The 20,430-nt window shown below is 52.8% G+C and overlaps 2 protein-coding genes and 1 non-coding gene across 6 annotated transcripts; all 3 read right to left on the reverse strand.

The window, feature by feature from the left end:
• Nucleotides 1–2,097: 2,097 nt before the first annotated feature.
• On the reverse strand, nucleotides 2,098–2,231 carry LOC121851577. Its single transcript, XR_006085927.1, has one exon. It is a non-coding gene; the product is annotated as a U8 small nucleolar RNA (small nucleolar RNA).
• Nucleotides 2,232–2,940: 709 nt separating this feature from the next.
• Nucleotides 2,941–7,812, reverse strand: LOC103190661 (transmembrane protein 107). 4 transcript variants are annotated; one of them, XM_007911522.2, is made up of 6 exons: nucleotides 7,617–7,812; nucleotides 7,385–7,452; nucleotides 6,302–6,402; nucleotides 4,445–4,541; nucleotides 3,858–3,901; nucleotides 3,175–3,277 (listed from the first exon to the last, which is right to left on the reverse strand). In XM_007911522.2, exons 1-6 carry the CDS (start codon nucleotides 7,701–7,703, stop codon nucleotides 3,246–3,248), a joined length of 429 nt encoding a protein of 142 aa, XP_007909713.1. In that variant the 5' UTR covers nucleotides 7,704–7,812; the 3' UTR covers nucleotides 3,175–3,245. The 4 variants fall into 4 exon arrangements, with proteins under 4 accessions (XP_007909715.1, XP_007909714.1, XP_007909716.1 ...); XM_007911524.2 differs by lacking the exon at nucleotides 4,445–4,541 and having other exon boundaries at nucleotides 2,941–3,277; nucleotides 3,858–3,954; XM_007911523.2 differs by lacking the exon at nucleotides 3,858–3,901 and having other exon boundaries at nucleotides 2,941–3,277.
• Nucleotides 7,813–9,429: 1,617 nt separating this feature from the next.
• Nucleotides 9,430–20,109, reverse strand: LOC103190660 (serine protease 55). Its single transcript, XM_042345561.1, has 9 exons — nucleotides 20,105–20,109; nucleotides 19,826–19,950; nucleotides 17,908–18,094; nucleotides 17,448–17,704; nucleotides 16,893–17,032; nucleotides 11,278–11,358; nucleotides 10,846–10,976; nucleotides 10,449–10,644; nucleotides 9,430–9,607 (listed from the first exon to the last, which is right to left on the reverse strand). The coding sequence occupies exons 1-9, from the start codon at nucleotides 20,107–20,109 to the stop codon at nucleotides 9,593–9,595; spliced, it is 1,137 nt and encodes a 378-aa protein (XP_042201495.1). The 3' UTR covers nucleotides 9,430–9,592.
• Nucleotides 20,110–20,430: the final 321 nt, after the last annotated feature.

Below are 20,430 nucleotides of genomic sequence, written 5' to 3' on the forward strand. Positions count from 1 at the left end.
ATTCCAGGCTGTAAGATCTTCAGAAACGATAGGGAAATTGGGAAAGGAGGGGAGCAATATGGATAACATTCAAGTACAACAGTAGACAGAAAGGATTTTAGTAAAGGTGATCAGGCCACAGAAACACTATGAGTAGAATTAAAGAACAGCAAAGGAGGGAAGACTCTGGTGGGAGTTGTCTACAGACTCCAGGTGGAAACAAAACAGCAATTGTTTATGAGACAAATTACACAATAAAAGGAGAAGCCAAACTGGCCAACAGTTCCTCACAATTGACATGGAGAGCAGGTGGACAGTGATAATGTTGCTGAAGCTCACAAGACTGACAACACCCAAGGTTTAGACAACTTCCCTTCACAAACATTACTGACAATTTAGAGCCCACCAGAAGGTTCTCACAAATGCAGACTTACCAGATATAGTCCATAGAGAGACCGGCCTGAGCCAAGCTCCACCACACACAAACTGACCATTTCACTGCTCTGAACCACAAGCCTCCAGCAACTCATCTGCTCTCTCTAAGCTGATGAGATGACTCCTTCCTCCAATGGTTTGACTGAGCTCAGCCTCTGGGTTAAATACCCAAAGGTTCAGGTTTGACATGTGGCCAATGAGCCAATCACATTCCTCACAAGGTCCTGTTGAAGGGAATGTCCTCCCTTCACAGTTGGAAACAGTCAGTATCATCACATGGGCTGTTGGCTATTGACTGGTTCAGAGAATTCACAGGGTTTATATTCATTACTTTAGAGCATTCACACTTTCCTAGAATTTCCTATTGAATGCTTCAGAGACACCATCAAACACACCACCAAATCAGATCACAAACACTAATAGGTGTGAGAGAGGAGAAAGATTGCAACAGAGAGAAGGTGTGATAGAGAGGAGAAAGCTTGTGATAGAGAAAGGGAGAGAAACTGTGACAGAGAGGCGAAAGATTGTGATTGAGAGGAGAAATATTCTGATAGAAAGTGTGCTAGAGAGGAGAAAGATTGCAATAGAGAAAGTGTTAGAAAGATTTGAATAGAGAGAAAGTATGATAGAAAGATTGCAATAGAGAAAATGATAGAGGAGAAATATCCTGATAGAGACAAAGAGTGATAGAGGAGAGATTGTAGTAGAGAGAAAGTGTGATAGAGAGAAAGTGTAATAGAGAGGAGAAAGACTGGAATAGAGAGAGAGAAATTGTGAAAGATTGCAATGGAGACCAAGTGTGGCAGAGAGGGAAAAGGTTGTAATAGAGAGGAGAAAGATTCTGATAGAATGAGTAATAGAGAGGGAAAGGGTTGTAATGGAGAGAACAAGTGTGATAGAGGGGAGAAAGATTGTAATAGAGAGAAACAAAGTACAATAAAGAGGAGAAAGATTGCAACACCGAACCGGCCGCCAGCAACCTCGAGCCAACCCCAGCAACCCCGGGTGCTGTGTATGGGGGGGGCAGTGCTGTGTACGGGGTGGGAGGGGAGCTGTTTGTATTTGTGTTTGGGGTGGTGGGTCTATGCGCTGAGGGGGAGCTATGTGTGTGCGCGGGGGGGCACGGTATGGGGGAGGGGCTGTGCGTGTGTGTTGGGGTGGGGTGCTATGTGTGGGGGAGGTGCTGTGTGTGGGAGGGGAGCTGTGTGTGTGTGTGTATTTGTGGGGCTGGGTGTGGTGGGGGGGTTGTGCGTGGGGGTGGGTGGTGTGTGGGGTGGGAGGGGAGCTGTGTGTGTTGGGGGAGGGCGCCTGTGGGGAGGGGTTGTGAGTGTCTGTGGTGGGGGCTGTATGTATGTGGGGGTTAAGAACATAAGAATTAGGAGCAGGAGTCGGCCATTCAGCCCCTCGAGCCAGTGCCCCGCTATTTGATAAGATCGCGGCTGATCTTCAGACCTGAGTCTAATTACCCGCTCTCTCCCCCTATCCCCCAATCCCTCTGTTTTTTAAGAATCTCTCAGTCTCAGCCTTGAAGATGTTCAGGGACTGACATCTGCAGCTTTGTGGGGTAGTGAATTCCATAAATTTACTGCCCTCTGAGTGAAGAAATATTTCTTCAACTCTGTTCGCTGACCCACAAAACACAAGCAGTGACCGCTTGGCTTCGGGTGGGGATCGTCAGTGATAATCAGAATGGCCACCAACGGGCTGTTGTGACCCACTGGGGCTGAGCAGTTAATCACAGGCTCATCCTCAGCTCATTCATCACGTTCTGCCCTTCCCCGAAGGGAGGAACAGGTAAGGAAATACCTCACTGACGATAGCACCAGACGGCCGCGCCTCCAGCCTGAGCAACGGCAGCACTCCTCACGGTCATCGTGAGTACCCGCATTACCGGCCGCCAGGGGTCGCGCAGATCCCCTTCCCCACCCGCACCCCCCGCCCTCCTCAGGTGGAAAACGAGCCTCATCCATATTTGTGGAAATAAAGCCTTAATGTTTAATACAAATCGATGCGTCGCGTCTGTCATTTACATATCGCGTAACGTCAGAGGGAGACCGGCGCTCCTCGCGGGCCAATCTATTGCGAGTGCGAGGGGTGGGGGGAGCAGGACGCATGGTTGTAAAATAATCCTTGCATTTGACATCGAAATGGCTTCTAGAGTTGCCAAACGTGGAGCTGAAAGGAAAGGAGATTAATGTCCACACTGTCATGGCTATTAAAGTCAGTGAAAAATAACAGGTTTTGCCAAAACTATTAAAACTCTCCCTTCTCTGCGCTGTGTTGGTGTGTTCCCGCCACCTGTCAATCACTGTCACTGACGTCACCTCAGCAGCTGTTAACCCTGTGAGAGCCAGAGCCCTGACATTGAGGGTGGTCCTGTTTATATTCCTCCCCCCACGGACCCCCACCCGCGAGTTAACGTCTCTCTCTCTCCCCATCACCAGTCGCGACCAACACAGGAGCGAGATTCTGCTTCGTGTTTTACTGATAAAAACACACAACGAAACACAACAACCAAACGATACATTGCGAAGAAATTCATTTAATTATTCACAACGACACCGATGGCGATTCTCACACCGGCATTTACTCGGTGCCTTTCAGGTGGGCTTGGCTCAGCGTCCAGAGGTTGTGGGTTCAAGCCCCCGCACGCTCCCCCACACACATCAGGGACTCCGAGCTCAGCGCACGCTGCAATGTCAGAGACGCTATCCTTCGGATGAGATGTTCATGCTCTCTCGCTCCCCGTCTCTCTCACTCCCCGTCTCTCTTGCTCCCCAATGGCTGAGGCGCCTACAGTGGCTTCTTCCCCAATCTAAGAATGGTCAGGATCAGGACGAGCTCGACGAGGGCTGGTAAAGCGCTGAGAGTCAAACAGAGGCCAGAGTCACAACAGCTTGAGCCTGAACCCAGTCACCACCAGTCACTCCCCCACACAACAACAACAAACAAAATTTATGCAGTGCCTCTCAGACAGGGAGAATGTCCCAAGGAGCTGACAATGAAGGGTTTGGCCCTGAGCTGGGGGTGGGATCAGAAGGGGTAGGATCAGGAGGGGTGGGAGGGCAGGGAAGGTGATGGTGAAAAGATGACCAAACAGGAGGGTCTTGATACGGGCCATGATGGAAGCGAGGGAGGGAGGCAGCCAGGCCAAGGGACTGTGAGGTGGAAATCCCGAGGGTGGGGGCAGGGATACTGAAGGGTTGATCGCCAATGGTGGGACGGAATGGGCCGGGCGGGGGTGCAAAACAGGTCCGAGCCAGTTGAGTGGAGGGAGTGACCAGTCAGGCACTCACACACCAAAAGTTACTGGCACCGACTCCAGCAACAACACTGACTCCGTCACACAACCCTCCGTGTTGACAAACACACACACACACAGGTTGACCAAATCCCCCCCACCCCCCCAACCCGACAGGAGCTATGAGGAGTCTCAGCTGTACCTGCAGAAGCCAAAGATGTACCAAAATGCCCAGCATTCCCACTGCTGGGACAGGAAAAGGGAGAGGCTGATACAGGCACTGCAGTGAGCGGCCACAGCTGCGAGCCTAGTCTCAGGAAAATCAGCCATTGGCCCTGAATCCACACCCTCCCTCCCACTTCACACAGGCTTCTGGGGCACTCTCCTATACCCCTCTATTCCCCTCTCCCGCACCCCTCTATTCCTCTCTCCCGCACCCCTCTATTCCCCTCTCCCGCACCCGTCTATTCCCCTCTCCCGCACCCCTCTATACCCCTCTCGCACCCCTCTATTCACCTCTCCTGAACCCCTCCATTCCCCTCTCCTGCACCCCTCTATTCCCCTCTCCTGAACCCCTCCATTCCCCTCTCCTGCACCCCTCCATTCCCCTCTCCTGCACCCCTCTATTTCCCTCTCCTGCACCCCTCCATTCCCCTCTCCTGCACCCCTCCATTCCCCTCTCCTGCACCCCTCCATTCCCCTCCTGCACCCCTCATTATAATAATCTTTGTATTTGAGATAAGAGCATTATCATGTCGTCGAGATGTTTCAAAGGGGTGGCTGCTGTACCTGCAGAAAACAAATATCCACCAGTAGAGATCACATGGCCACTGGTCGAAGAGAAAGAAGAGGAGAGCGATCGAAGCGCTGCTGTGAGCTCCAACCGCTGATGGTCAGGGTCAGGGGAACAACATCAATAGCAGCAGCTCATCCCTCCCAGCGCCTTCTGCTCCACCTCACACCAATCTCTACACTTCACACTGATATCTGTCGCTTACACTATGCTCACACTCTGCTGTTCACTCTGATCTCTGGCTCACACTGATCTCTGCAGGGAGCTCAGCCATTCACGGAGCAAGGACTCCAACCTCCACTTGGCTTGTGTTGAATTCACCCACAAGCCTCCTGGAGGATTGGAGGTGGGGGAAGAGCAGGGTCTCTGGGGCTGAGCTCAATTACAGAATGAGCCCAGCCCCTGTGGCAGTCTCTCTCTCCCCCTCGCCCTCTGTCTCTCTCTCTCTCTCCAGTTCCTAAGCCAGGTAGGTTCGCAATACTCTTGGGCACTGCTGATGACAGAACAGCCCAGCCTGGCTCATTGGCAGGGCCAATATAAAACTTCCTGGTGTCTGTCCAGTTCTAAAATTGCCCTTCACACCTCTAGATCTGTGGCCTCTTGTTCCATTGTCACGACACGTCTTAAAGCATTGATCTGGGCGTCGAGCTCCCACACTGTCAAGCTCTGAGACATTGATGAGATGTTGCTCTTCGTGAGGACATTGCTGTGTAAATGCGAGTTGTTTTGTAAATCTGTACAGGTCTCCTCTGAGTCGTCTTCTTAAACTACACTATTATCAACTGCAAAGCTTGTCTTCCCCCCTCACTTTACAGCAGATTGTCACATATCACTTGTAGTGATTCCAACTCAGTGGCAGCGCCAAAAGTGTGGACGTAATACTTCTCACATCCAACAGAGGGCGATGTAATAATAATAATAAGATACAGCAGCACCTTCTCACAGTAGCCAAATGCACACAGCAGAGTACCATGAACAGTCACGGATTGAAGTGACCAATTTATTATTACTATTATTTTTTTGAACTAATTATCACCCCCATTATTAATACGTTTCCATTATCAGCTGCATGTCATTGAGGTCATCTCCAGGGAAATGGATCGAGGTCCCATTATCCGCACTAATTTAAAGTCCTAATATGGCTATTAGGACAGCAAAGATATGGATCAAAGATCATGTACCCGAAACATTTCCTTTCTCCATAGATACTGCCTGACCTGCTGAGCGTTCCCAGCGACTTCTGTTTTTGTTTCACACAGATATCAATGCGTGTGTTTTCTTCTGTCTCTCTAAATTTATTTGTATGTGTGTGCGTATATGTGTCTGTGTGAGAGTGTATGTGTGTGTGAGAATGTGTGAGGCAGGGCGAAACCTTGGGCAAGTTTCCTTACTCCACACAGAGCCTAATAATAATCCCTCCAAAACCAAAAACAATAATAAATTGGTCATTTTAATTCTACGACTGTTTGTGGGACATTGCTGTGCGCAATTGGTTGCCGCGTTCGCCCACAAATATACAGTCAATTCACTTTACAGTGTGTTCTGTGAAGCGCTTTGGGACGTCCTCCCGACGTGAAAAGCGCTATATCAAATGCAAGGATTATTATTATTAATGTGTCTGTGTGAGTGTGTGTGTTAGTGTGTGTGTGTGTGTCTGTGTGAGTGTGTGTGAGAGTGCGTGTGTGTGAGAGTGCGCGTGTGAGAGTGCATGTGTGAGAGATGCCAGGAGCTGTGTGCGCATCTGAGAGCGTGTGAGTGCGTGTGAGAGAGTATGTGTGTGAGAGGGCGTGTGTGTCTGAGGTGTGTGTGTGTCTGTGAGTGTGTGTGAGGTGCTGAGGCTGTGTGAAGGATACACAGGAGACTCTGTGTGTTGTTGAACATGGAGACTCCTGAGAAGAAGCCACTCAACTCGATCAGAAATGCCACCAGTGTCAGTGTGATCGCCACGATGAACCTGCAGAGACCGAGACAGAAAAACAGTCAGATCCTCCAAACAAACCCCCATACACACCCCCACACCCCCTCCCCAACAACCCCCACTCACACCACACCCCAACAACTCCCCCTCACACCCCAACAACCCTTCCCACACAAACATATACACCCCAACAACCCCCCCACACCCCCACCCCAACAAACCCACACACACACACGCCCGCAAAGCACCCCACACACTCAACCCCCAACACTCACACACTCATCCTCCCACACACACCTGCCCTGCCCCCATACAATCATACACAAACCCACCCCCCACCCCACAGCCCCCCACCTCCAGCCTACAACCCCCATGCCCTTCTTACTGGTGCCTGACCAGTCCCAGTTCCTGGACACTGTAACAGCCACTGGCCTCTGAATCAGAAGGTTGTGGGTTCAAGCCCCACATCGGGACTTCGAATCACAGTCTAAGCTGAAGCTCAAGGGCAGTCCTGGGCATGTGTTGCATTGTCAGAGACGCCGTCATTCGGATGAGAAGTTAAACTGAGTTCCTGTCGCCCTGTTCTGGTGGGTGTGAAAGATCTCCCACGGCGATATTCGAAAACAGAAGGGAATTTCTCTCTCCCGGTGTCCTGGTCAACAAGCCTCCAAAATAAAATTGGTCGTTCACTCCAAAGGCTGTTTGTGGGACACTCACCCCTGGGAGCAATTGGCTGCCTCGTTTTGCCCACAGAATACACAGTCACTAACTTTACAGTGTATCCTGTAAAGCGCTTTGAGACGTCTCGATGAATCGATAAGGAGCTCCATCAAATACCAGGAATATTATTATTATTACTGTATAACATCTCCCAATCACAGCACCCGGCCTAACAGTCACGGGCACCAGTTGGGCGTCTCAGACCTCAGTGAGGGCTGCAGAAGGGGGGGGTCCACAGACCATGGGACGTCTATTAACAGTCCCACCTTGTTGCCCCCATTGTCTCCCAACAACTTACTCAGCATCTTGGCTGTAAAACTGGCTTCCCTCGTAGTCTGGGGGGAGACTGGCAATCACATTGGTGTCCTGTAACAGGCGAGAAACAACCACAACAACTTGCATTTATATCGAGCCCTTCGCACAGGGAAGCAAACCAGCATCTAAGTCACCAGCGCGTGTCACACGATCGCCCGCCTCGTACCAGCGAGTGTCAGAAACAGTGTCCTCTGACCCCGCGTCACAGTACCCACCCTGGAGAAGAGGATGGTGAGGACGATGACGAGGTGAGCGAGAATCGTGAGGAAACGCGACGGCACCAAACTGTTCACCAGCGGCATCTCGACCTCCAGCCCCAGCAGCGGCTCAGCCTCGCACCACCTCCCAACCCAAAGGGAACTGACTGACGCCCTCCCCTCCCCCGAGCGGACACTCCCTCACCCCTCCCCTCCCCCCAGCGGACACTCCCTCACCCCTCCCCTCCCCCGAGCGGACACTCCCTCACCCCTCCCCTCCCCCCAGCGGACACTCCCTCACCCCTCCCCTCCCCCGAGCGGACACTCCCTTACCCCTCCCCTCCCCCCAGCGGACACTCCCTCACCCCTCCCCCGCCCCAGCGGACACTCCCTCACCCCTCCCCCCAGCGGACACTCCCTCACCCCTCCCCTCCCCCGAGCGGACACTCCCTCACCCCTCCCCTCCCCCGAGCGGACACTCCCTCACCCCTCCCCTCCCCCAGCGGACACTCCCTCACCCCTCCCCCCAGCGGACACTCCCTCCCCCCAGCGGACACTCCCTCACCAGCGGACACTCCCTCACCCCTCCCCCCAGCGGACACTCCCTCACCCCTCCCCTCACCGCCCCTCACTGACTCTCACAGGGGACTAACTCTCGCTCCCCTCTCTCTCTCTCTCTCACTCTCTCTCGGGGGGGAAAGTGGGCGCCGCCATTTTGTGTTGTTTGCGCACAGGACAAAAGCTCCGCCCCTAGTTACAGGCTCCGCCCTCTGGTTACAGGCTCCGCCCTCTGGTTACAGGCTCCGCCCTCTGATTACAGGCTCCGCCCTCTGATTACGGGCTCCGCCCCTAGTTACAGGCTCCGCCCTCTGATTACAGGCTCCGCCCTCTAGTTACGGGCTCCGCCCTCTGGTTACACACACCAAATGTGGCCATAGTGTTTGTTGGTGTGTGTTTATGTGTATGTGTGTTGGTGTTGTGTTGGTGTACGTGTGTGTTGGTGTACGTGTGTTGGTGTGTGTTCTGTTGGTGTACGTGTGTGTTGGTGTACGTGTGTTGGTGTGTGTGTGTTGGTGTGTGTGTGTTGGTGTACGTGTGTTGGTGTGTGTGTGTTGGTGTGTGTGTGTTGGTGTGTGTGTGTTGGTGTGTGTGTGTTGGTGTGCGTGTGTTGGTGTGCGTGTGTTGGTGTGTGTGTGTTGGTGTGTGTGTGTTGGTGTGTGTGTGTTGGTGTGTGTATGTTGGTGTACGTGTGTTGGTGTGTGTGTGTTGGTGTACATGTGTTGGTGTGTGTGTGTTGGTGTACATGTGTTGGTGTGTGTTGTGTTGGTGTACGTGTGTTGGTGTGCGTGTTGGTGTGTGTGTGTAGACGATGAAGGCTTCTCGGACTCTTTTATTTTACATTACATTTATTTCCTAATTCAATTAAAGTCATTCCGTCTTGTAAACCCTTCATTGGGGGGTGATGGGTGAGAGGGGGGTTGCCGGGGTCGGAGAGAAGGGGGGTGGGGGGGGTGAGGTGGGGGGTGAGAGGGAGGTAATTAACGAGAGAGCTGGGGGATCAGGACCTGGGGGCAAGGTGGGGAGCGTCCACCTGGACTGTGACCCTGACCTGGGGCTCGAACCCACAATCTCTTGACCCCAGACAAGAGCCTGACTGACATCCCAGATCACACACAGTCAGTAACAGACCTGACACAGAGTTTAGGAGGAACTTCCTCACAAAGCGAGGCATCGAGGGGGTGAAAGTGGAACTAAAGCAAAAAATATCAACATTTTTAAGAGGAAACTTAACCCAGGCAAAAGGGGGATAGAGGGGTGGGGGAGAGGGGGATAGAGGGGTGGGGGAGAGGGGAATAGAGGGGTGCGGAAGAGGGGAGTAAAGGGGTTGAATGGTCTATATTTTATACAATAAACATATAAACCTGATAAATGGAGATTTCTGGATAATTACTCTGGAATTCGGGAGTCTGTCTTCTGTGTTTTTCTTGAGAGTTTTATAAACCTTCATCCTAAAAGAAATAATAAATTATAAATAATAATAATAATCCTTACATTTCATTCAAAATCTGTCATGTCGGGAGAACGTCTCAAATGGTTTTGCAGGATTCACTGTAAAGTAAAGTGACTGTGTTATGTGGCAGCCAATTTGCACCCATTGACATCCCTCAAACAACTGTGAAAGTGGGCAAGTGATTTTATCTGAGGGGGTTAAAGGTTGGCCGAGATGAGGGGTGGTTGCTAGCCTGGGGGGCCGGGTTGCTTGCTTGGAGGGCCGGGTTGCCAGCCTGGGGGGTCTGGGTTGCAAGCCTGGGGGGGGGGCCGGGTTGCTTGCCTGGAGGGCCGGGTTGCCAGCCTGGGGGGTCCGGGTTGCAAGCCTGGGGGGGACGGGTTGCTAGCCTGGGGGGCCGAGTTGCAAGCCTGGGGGGGGGGCCGGGTTGCTTGCCTGGAGGGCCGGGTTGGTAGCCCAGGGGGCTGGGTTGCTAGCCTGGGGGACCAGGTTGCTAGCCCGGGGGGCCGGGTTGCTAGCCCGGGGGCCGGGTTGCTAGCCCGGGGGGCCGGGTTGCTAGCCCGGGGGGCCGGGTTGCTAGCCCGGGGCCGGGTTGCTAGCCCGGGGGGCCGGGTTGCTAGCCCGGGGGGCCGGGTTGCTAGCCCGGGGGCCGGGTTGCTAGCCCGGGGGGCCGGGTTGCTAGCCCGGGGGGCCGGGTTGCTAGCCTGGGGGGCCGGGTTGCTAGCCTGGGGACCGGGTTGCTACCCCGGGGGGCCGGGTTGCTAGCCTGGGGGCCATGTTGGTAGCCCAGGGGTCCAGGTTGCTAGCCGGCTGGAGAGGACATGGGGAGACATGTTACTTACGTCTCTATTGCTATTTTTCCTGCAATCTCCGCAGACGACTCCAATGCAGCCGTTGATGACCTGGAACCCGCACAGCACCATCTCCAGGACACTGCAGCCCAACAAGATGGAGAACAGCACCACGTTCCACATGACAATGTTCTTCGGGTTCTCACAAACGGACCACGATTCCTGGTCTTTCAGGTAACTGGAGCTGCTGCAAATACCAAAAACTTTACTGAGGTTTCTCTGGGCCTCAGCTCTGACCGGTCTCTGCTGCGGTTTATACCACACACAAACTTTAGCACCTTGTCAAACCGATCGATCGATCGATCGATTGATCGATTGATCGATCGATCAGACACATGGACAGAAGGTGTGATCTCTGGGGCGCTGTTGTTATTGCTGTTGCACTCACTTGAAGGGATATTCCCACGTGTCATCCCCAACGTCACAGTAGGGCCCGTTAGCGAGACCTGTCGCAGACACAACAAGACAGTATCCGGAGCCCAGAATCCCAAAGCCCGAGCAGATCACAGATCGAAACATCTAAAATAATAATGAATAATAATAATAATAATCACAACGCCTGATCATGTTGTTGGTACTTCCCAAAGTGCTTCACAGAATATAAAGTAAAGTGAACACACACTCACACACATAGACACACACACTCACACGCAGACAGACAGATACTCACACAGACAGATAGACAGACAGACAGACACGCGCACACACACACAGACAGACACTCACACAGACAGACATTCAGACAGACACACGCACAAACACACACACACACAGACAGACAGACAGTCGGGCAGACACGCACACACTCACGTAGACTTACCCGGCACCTGTTACCACAGCAACCAGCTCCACAGCACCCCTTGCCCCCGGCCCGTACAGCCGAGCAGCCCGGCCCCAGCACCTGAGAAACACCATCATCATCATCATCATCATCGTCACAGGCACCCCCACTCTCGGCAAACTCTCACAGGGCAGGAGGCCACTCAGACCACACAGCCTGTTCCAGAGACTTAACAGGTCGTTTAATATCAATGCCAAACCCTTCACCCCAAGACACCGAGAGAGAGAGAGAGCGAGACACACAGGGAGAGAGAGAGAAACTCCCTTCTCTTTTCCCGACAGTCAATGTGAGATCTTTAACATCTGCCTGAGCAGGGAGCAGACGGGGAGAGAGTGAGGTTTAACCTCTCATCCAAAGAACAGCGTCTCTGACAGTGCAGCTCTCTCTCTCTCTCTCCCCCCAGCGCTCTCTCTCTCTCTCTCTCCCCCAGTGCCGCCCTGGACCATCAGCCTGGACTATGAGCTCAGAGCCCCTGGCATGTGTGACTCGAACCCACAACCTCCTGACTCTCCATTCCAGACATGAGAAGATTTCTGTATGTAGGTGACAGACACATGTGGAGCTCCCAGTGTCGTTTGGAAACCCTTAAGCAGTTTTCCGTGCACGTCAGACACCCGGCTGGTCACGGTGATGGGTTTCCTTATGTGTGTCAGACACCCGGCTGGTCACGGTGATGGGTTTCCTTATGTGTGTCAGACACCCGGCTGGTCACGGTGATGGGTTTCCGTATGTGTGTCAGACACCCGGCTGGTCACGGTGACGGGTTTCCGTGCATGTCAGACACCCGGCTGGTCACGGTGACGGATTTCCGAGTCAGACACCCGGCTGGTCACAGTGACGATAACCTGCTATGACTTGCAGTGAAGTGTAGTGACTTTGCGAGCACAAAAAACTTACAAACAATCCACCTCCGATGATTCCGCCCATGAGCCAGGCCTGGACTGTGATGTGGTCAGTCCATTTGCTTTCAGCGTTTGGGAAGATCAGAAGGAGATTTGCTGCGATGCAGATGAAGGCCAATGGAAGGAGAAACAGCCCGATGAGACGGGAACATTTGCCGGTACACATCCTCTCTGTCCCTCCACAATCGCTCTCTGCTTCCGCCTAACCGCGCGCTGGGAGCTTTCCCTCCTCTAGGTACAGAGTTACACTGATTATTTGCCTTTTGATAAGATTAATCACAATTGCGTCACCGGGTGTGTGTCACTCGCTTCCTCTCATCCGAGTCAGAAGATTGCGGGTTCAAGCTCCACGTCTAACACTTGGAATCACACAGTCCAAGCACAGCCCGGGGGTGGGTGGTCAACGGGCGAGTGGGAGGGGTGGGGGGGAGAGGGAGAGAGAGAGAGAGAGAGAGAGAGAGAGCGCCACACTGTCAGAGACTGTCTGACAACCGTCCTTAGATAATTATTTAGGGAGGACAAGTTTGCGGGGCTTTGGGAGAGAACGTGGGAGTGGGATTCATTTGGAAAAACTCTTCTCAAAACAGCCGGCACAGACACAATGGGCCGAATGCCCTCCTCCTGCACTGTACGATTCTATGGTTCAGACGAGATGTTAAACCTCACTCAGTCTGTGCACTGTTCAGGGCAGACATTAGAGATCATTAAAGGGCGGAAGAGAAGGGAGTTTCTCTCTCTCTCCCTGTGACCTCGACCACAATCCCCCAGACCAAATCGCTCGCTCGTTTCATGGCTGTTTGTTGGGACATAACTGTGTGCAAACTGGCTGCCACATACCGCACAGTCACTACACTTTACAGTGAATCCTGTGAAATGCATTGAGACGTCCTCCTGACCTGAGCGATGCTGTGTCATGTGGAAGGACTGTTATTAAGAACTGAAGCCACCAACAAATGCTCGTGTTTTACACTACTGTTTGCACACTTACACGGCAGTGTTTTACACCCTGTAAAGTGTAGTGACTGTGTGTTTTGTGGCAGAACGTGGCAACCAATTTGCGTACAGCGACGTCCCTACAAACAGACAATAAGTGGTTTTATCTGGGGAATTGTCAGCCACAACACCAGGGGGGAGAGAGAGAAACTCTCTTCACCATAGAGATATAATAAAAAGAGGGTGGGGTGGGGGGGGAATCAGGGGAGGGGGGGAGGGGAGTCCGTGCAGAGGTGGGTGGGGGTGGTCTGGAGGAGATCAGATGTGACCTTGTTTGCTGGCTGGATTCTCTTATCCATTTCCCGCTGCTTAATTGCCTGGCAACGACTTTGGTTGAAAAGTGAGAATAGAAAACCTCGTCGGCTTCTGATAACATTGTTTAATGGTTAACAGCTCGCGATACCAGGTCAGGGTAATATTCAACCTCTCGTTCAACTGTCCTCTGGTCAAGATCACATACATGTCTTCCCCCTCTCTCCCCTTTCCCTCTGCTCCCTGCACCAACCCCACCCACCTCACCAGGAGAGAGCGAGAAATTTCTTTCTCGTTCCTCAGGGCTCTGTCCTTGTTCCTCTCCTCTTCAGCCTGCACACGCTCCCTCTTGGTGACACCCAACTCTATCTCTCTGCTTCCACCCACGACTCCAGGGCAACAGCTGCCCTGACAATTTCTGTCAGACATCAGATCCTGGATGAGAGCTGACTTTCTTACAGTTAAATGTCAACAAAACCGAGGCTCTCCTGATTGGTTCCCGTCAGTGCTTCCTCACCTCAGGCTTGTCCATGCACACTCCATCTTGTAAGCCAGTCTGGCACCTGGTCTGACCCTCAACTATCCTTTCTACCCCACATCCACGTCATGTCCCACTCTGCCTTCCCCACCTCCGCAACCTCGCCTGGCTCCACAACTGTCTCACATCGCAGGCCCCGAGACCCCCACACACGCCTTCATTACATCCAGGCTCAACTATGCAAACTTCCTGTTTGTCGCCCCCCAACTCCTCTCTCCATAGGCTGCAGATCATCCAGAACTATCTCTGCAGCCCGTGTCCTCAACCCACCAGGCCCCGTGACCCCACCACCCCCATCCTCGCCCGTCCCCACTGGCTTCCCATCACACAGTTCAAGATCCTGGTCCTCACCTTCAAAGCCCTCCATGTTCTTGTTCCCCCCGACCTCTGCCACCTCCTAAACCCCTACCATCCTGCCCGTACCCTCCGCTCAGCGGGCTCCGCCTGCTTCACATCCCCACCTGCTCACCCCACCATTGGCGAGCAAGTCTTCCACCACTCTGCCACCACCCTCTGGAACTCCAACCCACAGTCCCTCCACCTCGCCCCCTCCCTCACCCTCTCCACCGCCTCCTTCAAGACCCGACTCAAGACCCTCCTCTTTGACCATGTCCTCTATCACCCTGCTTCCCCCCACCCGCCACCTTCCACCCTCCCCGACCCCGATCCTGACCCCCAGCTCGGGTCCGAAACAATGATTCTCCAGCGCCTTGGGACGTCCTCCCAACGTGAAAAGCCCTTTACATGTCATTTTGTTGTTGTTGTTGTTTTCCTGTCAGCGCTGTGGGAGATCTTTACTATCCACCCTGACCAGGGGCAGACCGGGAGAGAGTGAGGTTTAATGTCTCATCCAAAGGACAGTGTTTCCGACGATGCAGCTTTCTCTCTCTCTCCCCCCAGGGCTCTCTCTCTCGCTCTCCCCCCCCGGGTTTTCTCTCTCTCTCCCCCCAATGCTGCCCTGGAGAGTCAGCCTGGACTGTGAGCTCAGAATCCCTGCCATGTGTGAGGGGCTCGAACGCACAACCTCCTGACTCGGAGGTGAGAGACTGAGACAGACTGGTACATAAAGTCAGGAGATGAATTAAGAATCTGGTTTAATTTATTAACGAAAGGTTGGATCTGGTTTTTCATTAAAACACAAGATGGTCCGGCTGGGGTTTGGGGGCTGCGGTTGGGCCAGGAGAGGCTGGTAAAACATTAATAAGATTCTTGCTTTGTCTCAGAGAGCTGGAGCGAGAAACAGAGAGACAGAGAGACATAGAGAAATACACACATAGGCACAGAGAGAGAGTGATAATAATAAATCTTGCATTTGATACAGCACCTTATCACGTCAGTGAGACATCTCAGAGGATATACTGTCAAGTGTAGTGACTGTATGTTTTGTGGGGAATGCAGCAGCCTATTTGCGCATAATGGCGTCCCACAAACAGCCACCAAGTGAATTACTTATTTGAAGCCAGGATAGAGAAGCTCCCTTCTCTTTTTGAATAATGCCCCTGGATCTTTAATATTCGCCTGGACAGACGGGGTTTAATATTTCAACCAACGCCGGTTCCTCCGACAAAGCAGCCCCCGCCCCCCCCCCCCCACCCCCAGCATTGCGCTGCAGAGTTGGTATAGACTCGATCAGCTCCAAGCCCTGACTTGAAGCTACAACTTTCTGACTCAGAGTTAAGAGGCCTGGCAACGGAGCCAGGCTAACACAGGTAAAGATAGAGAGAAATAAAGAGAAAGAGAGGAACATTTAGAGAGAGAATTTTTTCTTTACTGAAGTCTAGCCTTCCTGGTCTTAAGCAGAATCATATTAGGAGGTGGAGGTGGGACACGATGAGGTGCTATGGATACAGGTGGAGGTGAGACATGAGGAGTTGGAGATGGAGGTGAGATATGAGGAGTTGGAGGTGGAGGTGAGACATGAGGAGTTGGAGGTGAGACATGAGGAGTTGGAGGTGGAGGTGAGACATGAGGAGTTGGAGGTGGAGGTGAGACATGAGGAGTTGGAGGTGGAGGTGAGACATGTGGAGTTGGAGGTGGAGGTGAGACATGAGGAGTTGGAGGTGGAGGTGAGACATTAGATGCTTGAGGTGCTCTGGATACAGGTGGAGGTGAGATGTCCTCTGGGATGAACGGACGGTCGGCTTGCTCTGTCACCTCCCTGATCCAGTCGAGATAGTTTGAGATGAGAGTGTAGACACCGGGGCTTCTCCTCTCCGCACACCCTCGGCCCCAGCTCATGATCCCAACCTGGAACCACACGTGACTGTCCGTATTCTCACACACCAGGGGGCCACCGCTATCTCCCTGCAACCGACGCGCAAACACGTCCGTTACATGGGAACCGCAACTTGACCCCAAACCCACTGGAGCTCTCCTCCTTGCCTCCCTCCCTGTGTCACTCTGTGAAGAGACACATTTCAGGAGTCAGCTGTGTATCTGACACACCCGGAAACCCATCACCTGCTTAAACAGTCTCCAAACCCAACTGAGGATCCAACCTACACATGGAAATCACAGGGATAGATTGTTGGAATGGGATGCTCTCTCTCTCTCCCTGCTTACCTAATTCCAGAGAGTATTAGGCACCAAGAGCCAAGGTTTGGGGGGAACCCAGAGTGTGCGTTGGGGTAACTGCTGGAGTCTAACCAGCTAACACTGCACATAGCTTGCCATTGATATCACTGTACAGTAAGCTTTCCCACTGCTTGTCCAGCTGGGACCCCCCTCCCCGTTAGTTAGCTAAGGTTTTGACTCCATTGCAAAATGTCACCTTGGGGCCAGTTCAGCTCTGAAGAGACCCCGTGTTGTTCAGTGACAACTTAGCAAGAGTAACACAGGAGGGCCTTACATGGGTAGAAAGTAATATTGTGCACATCATGCCTGTGTCATGCCTGTGTCACACGTGTTACCTGGCAGGTGTCACGCCGCCCCTCCTCGTACCCGGCACACAGCATGTTGGGGGTCAGGGACGGAAGCCATTTCTTACACGTATCCCAACTGATCAGAGCCATTTCCACTTCCTGCAGTGTCGAGGACAGCTTCGTACTGTCTGTGGAACAGTGGGAAAGAGTCACTGCGTCTGTTGGGGGCTGGGGTTGGGGAGGGGTCCGGGTTTGGGGAGGGGGTTGGGGTTGGGGTTTGGGGAGGGGGTTGGGGTTTGGGGAGGGGGTTGGGGAGGGGGCCGAGGTTGGGGAGGGGGTTGGGGAGGGGGCCGAGGTTGGGGAGGGGGCCGAGGTTGGGGTTGGGGCTGGAGGTGGGGGCCGGGGTTGGGGAGGGGGCCGAGGTTGGGGAGGGGGCCGAGGTTGGGGAGGGGGCCGAGGTTGGGGTTGGGGGCTGGAGGTGGGGGCCGGGGTTGGGGAGGGGGCCGAGGTTGGGGTTGGGGGCTGGAGGTGGGGGCCGGGGTTGGGGAGGGGGTTGGGGCTGGAGGTGGGGGCCGGGGTTGGGGAGGGGGCTATGTCACTCACTGTGTGAGGTGTGCCCCCATCCCGCTATCAGACACTGTTTCCAGCTGCTGATGTTGAAGTTGGGATTGAGAGGCAGACAGACCGGGATGTGACGATGGTCCCACTGCAGAGGTTCCTGCAGCTTCAGCAAAGCCACGTCGTTGTCGAAGTTCCTCGGGGTGTAGTCCTCGTGGGCGATGATCTGCTCCACGCGGTGACACAGAGCATCGCTGTGTCCGAGCTCCAGCTCTCCCGTCTCCACAGTGACCTGTCGGGCACTGAGTAAACACAGCGACAACAGCGCTGAGCAACTCCTCTCTCCCACTCCCCGTCTGTCTCTCTCTCTCCCCCTCCCCCTCTCTCCCTCTCCCCCCCTCCCTGTCTCCCTCTCCCCTCCTCCCACTCCCCCTGTCTCTCCCTTTCCCCCCTTCCCTGTCTCCCTCTCCCCCCCCCTCCCTCTCCCCCTGTCTCACACACTGACCTGAGTCTCTCCACACAATGAGCCGCTGTGAGGACCCACCAGGAGCTGAGGATGGAACCGCCACAGAAATGAGCCTTTCTCCTCTGCAGACTGACCTGCCAGGGCCAGTCACCCGCGTCCGCCTCCCTCCCCCCGACCACGGGCACCGACTCCCGTCTCCGCCGGTAGCTCAGCCCATACCCGCACTCTGTAATAGCAGTGACAACATCAATAACTATCAATAATTACATCAATAACCATATCAATAACATCAATAATAACATCAATAACCATATCAATAACAACATCAATAACATCAATAATAACATCAATAACATTAATGCTCTGTATAATAACAATAAGTGTATCACAACAACATCAACAGTGACAATAATAACAATAACATGAACAACAATAATAACCGCTGTATATAATAATATTACTGTGAATAAAGACATCAATCCTCTCTGTAATAACAATCAACACGTCTCAAAGTGCTTCACAGGATACACTGTAAAGTGTAGTGACTGTATTTTGTGGGCAAAACGTGGCAGCCAATCGCACATAATAATAAAAATAATAATAATAGCAATGTCCCCACACACACAGGGACACACACACACAGGCATATGGCGACACAGAGGCACACACGGGGACACAAGGACACACACAGGGAACACAGACACACACACGGGACGCAGGTACACACACAGATGCACACAAACGGAGACACAGATACATACATGCGCACGGGACACAGACACACACACAAAGACAGACACACGGGGACACAGACCCGTGTGAACTCTCTCGAGGAGAAGGAGCAAGAAAGCACAGCCATGTATCAGCATTGCCACCGAAGGCAACATGTGAAAGGTCACCAGGACCTCAGCCCAACAACATCTGGTTTATGTCACAATAGCCGTGACCCCGTCCCCCACACATTCCATGGGTCCATACCACACACTAAACCCCGTCCCCCCATCTCCCCAGCCCCCACCAGCCTTCACTGGCTCCCCATCACCCCCACTAAACCCCATACCCCATCACCCCAGCCCCCACCAGCCTCCACTGGCTCCCCATCACCCCCACTAAACACCGTCCCCCCATTACCTCAGCCCCACTAGGACCACATTACCTGTTAGGGCTACACTTTAAACAAACCCTGTGAAATGTTAGAGATGTTTTGACAGGATAAAGTTACAAAGGCAAATGGCAGGATTATTATTATAAATCACTGTCATAGGTATTAATACAATAATAATCCTTGTATTTGATACACGTCAGGAGGACATCTCGAAAGCGCTGTTGGGGGAATGTTGGCCAGGACGCTGAGAGAGAGAGAAACTACCTTCTTTTTTCCCCAATAGTGCTGTGGGAGATCTTTAACGTCCGCCTGAACAGGCAGAAGGGACCCCGGCGTCTCCAACAACACTACGCACCCCAGCCCTGCATTATACTGTCAGCTTAGACTGTGATTCCACATCTGTCTGTCTGGCTAAATGTCTGTCCGTGTCTGTCTGGCTATATGTCTGTCTGTCTAACCGATGGTCAGAATGACCTCAGTTTAGTTACACAAGGGATCCTTTTCTCTCTCTGTAAAATGAATCTGTCCAGTTTAGCACAGACACAGTCACACACACACACTGACTAAATACACAGTCACACACACACACTGATTAAATACACAGTGTCACACACACACTGATTAAATACACAGTCACACACACACTGACTAAATACACAGTCACACACACACATTGACTAAATACACAGTCACACACACACACACACACTGACTAAATACACAGTCACACACACACTGGCTAAACACAGTCACACACACACTGAGCTCTGTAACACAGTCACACACACACTGGCTAAACACAGTCTCACACACAAATAAACACACACTGGCTGAACACAGTCACACACGCACTGATTACCCCAGGCCGGGGGAGTTGACAGTGGGAACCTGAGGAAGCCTCACAGTGAATGGCAGTCCCAGCTCCGAGTGTGTGTATGAATAGCCAGACTGGGAATGTCCAGATTCCTGTCCCTCTCCTGTTGGAGTTGGGATGCGGAGACAGTTGCTAGGCAACAGAGCCACGTCACTGGATCTTCTTGGCCCTGCGGAGAGAAAGGAACAGTTTAGTTTAGTCCACAAATCTCTGGTCTCTTCTCTCTCCCGCCTTTCCTGCCTTTTCCCTCCTTTCACCGCATCTGCAGGAGACAACGATCATCTCCAGGGAACAGTGGAGCCTGGATTCGGGAGGAAGCCAGACAGGTACAGGGGCAGGAGGGGAATCACAGCCACTGGAAGCACCGAGACACCGGGATAGGTTTTTATTAAGGGAAGAAAATCTGCCTCTTATTTCAGTTTCAGCCAAACATTCCCCGATCTCCTGCGAGGGTCAAGTCCCTCGGCCCCTTAAATATGTAAGACACCGTCCGGCGTGGAGGGCACTATATAAATCCAAGTTGTTGTTGTTGTTATTAATCATTATCACGAGGTGAGTTTTTTTGGGGAATAAACAAGAATTG

Source organism: Callorhinchus milii, unplaced genomic scaffold (assembly GCF_018977255.1).
Source record: "Callorhinchus milii isolate IMCB2004 unplaced genomic scaffold, IMCB_Cmil_1.0 Scaffold60, whole genome shotgun sequence".
Taxonomy (NCBI): domain Eukaryota; kingdom Metazoa; phylum Chordata; class Chondrichthyes; order Chimaeriformes; family Callorhinchidae; genus Callorhinchus; species Callorhinchus milii.

Excerpts from the sequence above, each read along its gene's own strand:
- LOC103190661 (XM_007911522.2), bottom strand. The coding sequence starts at position 7,703 with ATGCCGCTGGTGAACAGTTTGGTGCCGTCGCGTTTCCTCACGATTCTC. Across the intron at positions 4,542-6,301 it reads CAACACACAGAGTCTCCTGT|CGGTTGGAGCTCACAGCAGC; the intron begins GTATCCTTCACA and ends CCTGACCATCAG. Across the intron at positions 3,278-3,857 it reads TACATCTTTGGCTTCTGCAG|CGCTTTACCAGCCCTCGTCG; the intron begins GTACAGCTGAGA and ends TTTGACTCTCAG.
- LOC103190660 (XM_042345561.1), bottom strand. Across the intron at positions 17,705-17,907 it reads CATTGTGTGGAGAGACTCAG|TGCCCGACAGGTCACTGTGG; the intron begins GTCAGTGTGTGA and ends GTGTTTACTCAG. Across the intron at positions 10,977-11,277 it reads GCTGTGGTAACAGGTGCCGG|ATGTTTCGATCTGTGATCTG; the intron begins GTAAGTCTACGT and ends TTATTATTTTAG.